The sequence below is a fragment of the Pristis pectinata genome, chromosome 29 (genome assembly GCF_009764475.1).
Source record: "Pristis pectinata isolate sPriPec2 chromosome 29, sPriPec2.1.pri, whole genome shotgun sequence".
Taxonomy (NCBI): Eukaryota; Metazoa; Chordata; class Chondrichthyes; order Rhinopristiformes; family Pristidae; genus Pristis; species Pristis pectinata.
This window is the reverse complement of record NC_067433.1, coordinates 22,025,460-22,031,886: the sequence shown is the minus strand read 5'-3', so window position 1 is coordinate 22,031,886 and position 6,427 is coordinate 22,025,460. Positions and strand designations below refer to the sequence as shown.

Below are 6,427 nucleotides of genomic sequence, written 5' to 3'. Positions count from 1 at the left end.
AGCCATATCAAGCAATCTGTAAACATTTGGTCCACACACACACACACACACACACACACACACACACACACACACACACACACACACACACACACTCACACCCACACCCACCCACACCCAGACACACCCACAGCCACACAGTAAACACCTACACTCACACCCACACACACACACACACACACACACACACACACACACACACACACACACACACACACACACACGGCGATCCAGAGCATGCTAACGATGTTGATGCCTAGAGTGAAAGTGGTGGAGTTAGAAGGGTAGGCTGAGCAAGTTCGGCGTGCGCTTGTTGGGGTTAGAATAATTAAAAGTAATCGAATTGAAATATATAAGGTACTGACGGGGATGAACACTGCTTATGCTGATAACCCGTTTCTTCTGGAAGGCTGTCGAGAGTCAGGGACATCAATTCAGAAGAAAATGAATGGCCATTGAGGAAGAAGATAAAGAGGAATTTCAGAGTGTTGTGAATATTTAATCTACTCAGGATCAAACTTCTTGATGTTCTTATGTGTGTCCTAATGACACTGGAACAGAAAGAGAACCATGAAGGTCTCCGGGCCGGCTCGCTCGACCATGGTTGGTAGTTGAATAATTCCGAGGCCAAGATGACCTGTTATTATCCAATTACTGCAAATGAGATATCGATGCGTGTGAAATGACTTCTTCTGCATTGTCATTGTGCCTCTACCTTTATTGTATTTGGTCAGGCGGTGAGTACATTGGAAGGTCCTCTGACTGTTATTTCGACATTTTCTTGGCATTTGTTTTTTCCGGTTTTCTCACACCTTATGCACTTTGTGGAAGTTAATTCCTCTTCGTGGTAAGGGGAGAACAGCCAATGTTCGAAGGATTCCATTCCTCGTTTTATTAGGCGTTTTGCTTCACATTATTCCCAGCAATGAGAATTCTGAAGAGTCGCCATTGCGACTTCCGCCATTGACAGAAAGCCCCCTGTTCCATTCACTTTCCCTGTTGAAGGCAGACAAGATCACTTCACAACTCTTATGTCCTGTAAATGCGTTGTGTGTCTTATTTTCATGACAGAGCCCATTGTTCAGCATCCGGATTCTTCAGCATCCATGCAGAGATTTTCTAGCAACCCAAACTTAACGGCCGAAGGAGTAGTCCGAAGAACCATGAGTTTTAATTCGCCGTGCACGTACGCTCACTGTAAAATTAAAACAGAATATTTGGAAGATACTGTCTTCCTTCTCCCTCGATTCCACGTCCCTACCCGACTAACAGTATCTGAGTGAAGTACATGAAGATGACTGGAAGGGAAAAGGTAATGTTGGTTCGGCGTGAGTCCAGCTCCTCAGGAGAAGATCAGTGCCGACAGAATTCCCAAGCTTCGAACAAGCCGATTGGATGTGGCGCCTTCTTAGCAAAATGAAGAGGAGGAGCACGCTTTTGACGATGTGTTCCGATGTACATGTGACTAATAAAGATATTCTATCTCACCTTATCTCATATCCCCTTCAGACAAACCCACCAGACCCGTCAAGATCCTTCTGAATCTTTTCTGAACCCTCTCTATCTGCAGTTGGAAATAGAACTGTAATTGGTTTGTTATTGACACATGTACCAACGTACAGTGAAAAAATATTCTTGCATACAGTTCATTCATATCAATTCATTGAACAGTGCATTGAGTTGGTGCAAGGCACCACAATACCAGAATGTAGAATAAAGTGTAACAGCTACAGAGAAAGAACACTGCAGGTGAAAAATTAGGTGCAGTATCATAAAGAGGGATATTGAGGGGTCAAGAGTCCATCTTATCGTACGAAAAAACCGTCCGTTAGTCTTATAATAGAGGCATAGAAGTCGTCCTTGAGCGTGTTGGTGTCTATTTTCAGGTTTTTTTTCTATCTTCTGCTCGAAAAGGTGGGAGAGAAGAGAATGTCCGAGGTGGGTCTTTGATTATGCTGGCCGAATTACCAAGGTAGTGAAAGGTATGGACAGAGTCTATGGAGAGGAGGCTAGTTTCCGTGATGTGCTGAGCGGTCTCTGCGGTTTTTTGTTGACATGAGAGTCAATTTTGATGAAATTTGCTCCAGTGGATTAAATGAACCAACAGACGACATATCTGGATATCTATTTGTTTGCCTTTTTTGTCATGTTCCTTTTGATCCGCCTTCTGTGTTTTAGCGTTTTGTACAGCATAAGAAAGACAACTGTTCTCGAGATCTTCTCTTATGACTCATATTTCACTAATGTAATTTAACATAAGGTGGATGCCCTTGTTGTAGACATCGGTGATGTTTGTTGAACGACTGCAGTTAAAGTTCGTTGCAGTGAGGCCTGAAAATGTCACCTGGGATTGCTTTCTGCTCAATTTAAGGAGCTGCCGGCACTGTGCCACTTCACATAGTTGGTGTGATATCTCCAACACAGGTACTGTCTCTCTTGACTGGAAGTGAAACGATGTTGCCGACAAACTTTATTGAAGGAATTCGCGAAATGATGCGGACCAAAGAACTCTTTCAAGACATACAAAGGATATTCTACCCTGTTCTCGCTGCTGTTGGTATCCCTGGTAAGCTCCGACATCCCAATGTAACAGTCGGTGATTAACGGCCCTGTGAGTTTGAACTTTTCTCGATGTTTTTATTGCAGGTACGGTTCAAGGTTTGCCGGCCGGGGTAAATGTGCACACGCCAATCTGTTAATTATATGAATGTTGTTACTCTCTGTTTCACTCCAAACCTTTCTCACTTTCAGACTAACTGCGTGACTGCCCCTCGTTTTTTGCTTCATTTCCATTGCTACAATGCAGACGGTTTATTTCTTACTCTTCAGAAATATTGGAGAAATGTATTTTTTCTCCATAGTTTATAATCTTAAATATAATTGTCGAATATTTCCATGCGAATATTTCATTATTGCATGTAAATATTTAATTTCCTTACCGCTGTTCTATTTATTTTTATTTCTGTAACACGACTCACATTGTATAAAAATACTGAGTGTAAACACAACTCGCTCTCTCGGATAATCCAGCATAATAAGTTTCTCGGAGAGTTTAGGCGCACACTTTCTTTTCCTTGAATAAATCATTAAGAATATGGTACATTTTCCTCCCATATTGTGCTTAAGAAGTACGGAGTATATTGCGGATTATCGTATCCCACCATTTACAAGAAACAATGAAGCAGATCTATAATTGCGTGTCCCCATTTGCTGAGATAACTTCTCTCAGGCTGACGGATCATTTCTGCTTCTTTCGTTTCTTCGCAGCTCATGCAATGCCGATTGCGAGTCTGTCAATGAGTTGATTCTGCAATCTGCTTCTGCACTGTTGTTTTTTCGCACGATGCGATATTCGTTTATCAATGACCTGCTGACGAGCAGCCACTGCTGCATTTTTACCAAAAGAGCAGCACGAGTTTTTGTGTTCATGGTAAACTCGCACGAGCAATCTGTTTACGTTTTGTTTTAATATTGACGACCTGTGTTGCACTTCTGGTCATTATCCACGCCAATGCCTCCGCACTGCTGTCGTTGTCATCTTAATGATATATTCCGTTGAAAATATCCAGATCGTTCATTTTATAAATTAACTATTCCATAAAATCATTTGTTCCCGCTGTTGTCTATATAATCAGCTGTTGCAGTGAACAGAAGCGTTGGTTCTTGTCAGTGCCTTGGAACTTCACTTGCTGGTGAACAATCATGGATGCGAAACATTAATTTTCTTACCTTGCAGTTACCCCACGGACCTCTAAGAATTTTAAGCACAGCCTAGTTTTGGTTTCTTAAACTTAGTTTTCTCCACAGTGTCCATTCTGGCTTCATCGACCTACGCCGATAAAATCTGACGAATGAACCGATACATCGAAAGACTAGATATTAACGATAACAATTCATATCCTGACAAATGAACTGACCGATGATCTCGGACTTCAAGCAGTATAAGTCTTTTGACGCGAATTCTGCCGGATACATTGAGTGTTTTCAGCATTTTCTTTTCTGTCTTTCACTATTCAGGTCATATAAAATAACGCTTATTTTCCAGAATCTTGAATCCTCGATCCTTTTGCCGGGAATAGGTATGTGAGGGAGATTTACACGTGCAGTATTGACTGGTTCGGTCATATTATTGCATGTGATGTTGTTTTCCACCTCTTGTGCTCGCCGCTCCTCGGGTTGAACAATCTTAGCTCACTCTAATAGAAGAGGCGGACAGAGTGAATATTTTGAAAATTTCTCCAATTGGTTCCTCCAAGGTTTCAGAATAAAATCCCTCAGTTTATTTTTAGAAACGGCAAGGGCATTACTTTTCGCAGCATTTTTTGATGGAAATGTGACCAAATTTCAATCCTCAAAACTGCATTCAACGGGATGTTACGTGGATGCACGTGGAACATAGTGGCACATATCCTGATTGTTCCACAGCACAAAGACCTCCGCTAAAAGTGCTGATTATCACCGACTATTGTTGTATTTAGCCTTCGATCTTTGCATCGTTGTTGTTGCCAATCCACCACAGTAATATTCTAGCATGTTCATGTTATTTCTTGCAGTCTGATGGACGTGTTCTTTTATTTTTTTTTCCTTTTCCAAGTCAACATAATGGTGATAGTGATCCTGAATCAGAGAAAGTGTGGTCTCTCCAGGTGTGTCACTCGCTACATGGTCGCCATGGCAGCGGCAGATCTACTCGTCATTGTCTTCGACCTCACATTAAGACACATTCCAATTCTCTATCCGAACCAGTTCCGTTTTGTGTTGCTTCTTCCCGTATGTAACATACATTCTGTGTTCCTTTATGCAGCCACAGACTTCTCTGTGTGGTTCACCGTCACTTTCACATTTGATCGATTTGTTGCAATCTGTTCCCAAAAGCTGAAAACTACATATTGCACCGAGAGAACGGCGGCTGTGGTTCTCGTAACGTTGACGGCGTTCCTCTGCTTGAAGGACACTACTTGGTACTTCATACATATGAAAACGTACAGTATGGCAAATATCCCCACATTTTGTGGTGTGGAAAGGAGTGTCAGTGTTTCACATGTGTGGGGAACAATCGAGGTTCTTCATTACGCCCTCAACCCCTGTGTCCCATTTGTGCTCATTCTGCTGCTGAACGTATTAACTGTCAGAAACATTGTAGTCGTCAGCAGAGCCCGCGAGCGACTCCGTAGTCACGTCGCTGCAGAAAGTTTAAAAGACCCGGAGATGGAGAGCCGAAGGAAATCGATCATCTTACTGTTCTTTATCTCCGGAAATTTCATCGTTTTATGGGCGCTCTTCACGATTACTTTAATTTCCGATCGAATCTGGTGGCTGGATTATAAAATTAATAATCCATCTGTACCTGCACGAGAAATTGGATTCATGCTCCAGCTCCTGAGCTGCTGCACAAACACGGTTATTTATGCAGTGACACAGACTAAGTTCAGAGAACTGCTGAAGAACATGATAAAATACCCGTTTTCTCGAATTGTTGAAATTATTCAATTTAAAGAAATTCGGAAAGCATTTTAGCATCGGAAATGCATCCCCTCTTATCGATCTATCCCATTCCCACGGCAATCTATGAAGTCGAGTCATAGAGTCTAACAGCATGGAATCTGGCCCCTCTGTCCAAATCTTCCATGCCGACTGTGTTGCCCAGCGAGGTAGACCCATCCACCCACGTTTGGCCCACTGCCCTCTAATACTCTCCTATCCATGCTCTTAACCAGATGGATTTTAAACATTTCCAGTGTGCCCCCCTCAAGCACGACTTCTGGCAACTTATTCCCAATACGCACCACTCTTTGAGGGAAGAAGCTGTCCTGACGTCCCTTTTAAATCTCTCGCCTCTGATCATAAATCTGTGCCTTCTTGGTTTTCGCAACCCGTCCTGGGGAAGAAAAAGGAGGATATACGTTCACCCTGTCTATATCCCTCATGTTCTGATATCGTTCTCTCAGGTCATCCCTCAATCTCTGTTGTTACAGGGAATAAAGTTTTACTCTACACAACCCCTCCTTGCAACTCTCAACCCCACGTGTAGTGCACATCCCGATAAATTTTTCCGCTATTTTTTCAGTTTAATAACATATTTCCTTGAACAGGGCGACCTATACTGTGCACAATACTCCAAGTGCGGCCTCCCCAATGTCTCATATAAGTAGGTGGAAAGGAAACAGCCCTCTGTTCCAGATAATAACATTAATTTATCTTCCTTGTTGATAGAAGGACATCAGTTGCAATTGTTTGGACCTATAAAACACAAGGAAAGATCACTCGCGACTTCACCACGCTCAAAGACCAAATCCCCTCGTTTTCAAATTAAGATTGTGGGTCCTCCATTGACAGATACCGAGATGCCGCACGTCATATATCCCGTGGGCATGGGCGTGACGACGACATCGAGACCAATGTGAACATAATACTGAGCGCAATCAAT

The 6,427-nt window shown here is 42.6% G+C and overlaps 1 protein-coding gene across 1 annotated transcript; it reads left to right on the top strand.

Moving 5' to 3' along the window:
- Window positions 1-2,490: 2,490 nt before the first annotated feature.
- Window positions 2,491-5,517, top strand: LOC127584183 (probable G-protein coupled receptor 139). Its single transcript, XM_052040763.1, has 2 exons — window positions 2,491-2,566; window positions 4,595-5,517. Exons 1-2 carry the CDS (start codon window positions 2,491-2,493, stop codon window positions 5,515-5,517), a joined length of 999 nt encoding a protein of 332 aa, XP_051896723.1.
- The last annotated feature ends 910 nt before the right edge of the window (window positions 5,518-6,427 follow it).

Excerpts from the sequence above, each read along its gene's own strand:
- LOC127584183 (XM_052040763.1), top strand. The coding sequence starts at position 2,491 with ATGATGCGGACCAAAGAACTCTTTCAAGACATACAAAGGATATTCTAC. Across the intron at positions 2,567-4,594 it reads CGCTGCTGTTGGTATCCCTG|TCAACATAATGGTGATAGTG; the intron begins GTAAGCTCCGAC and ends TCCTTTTCCAAG.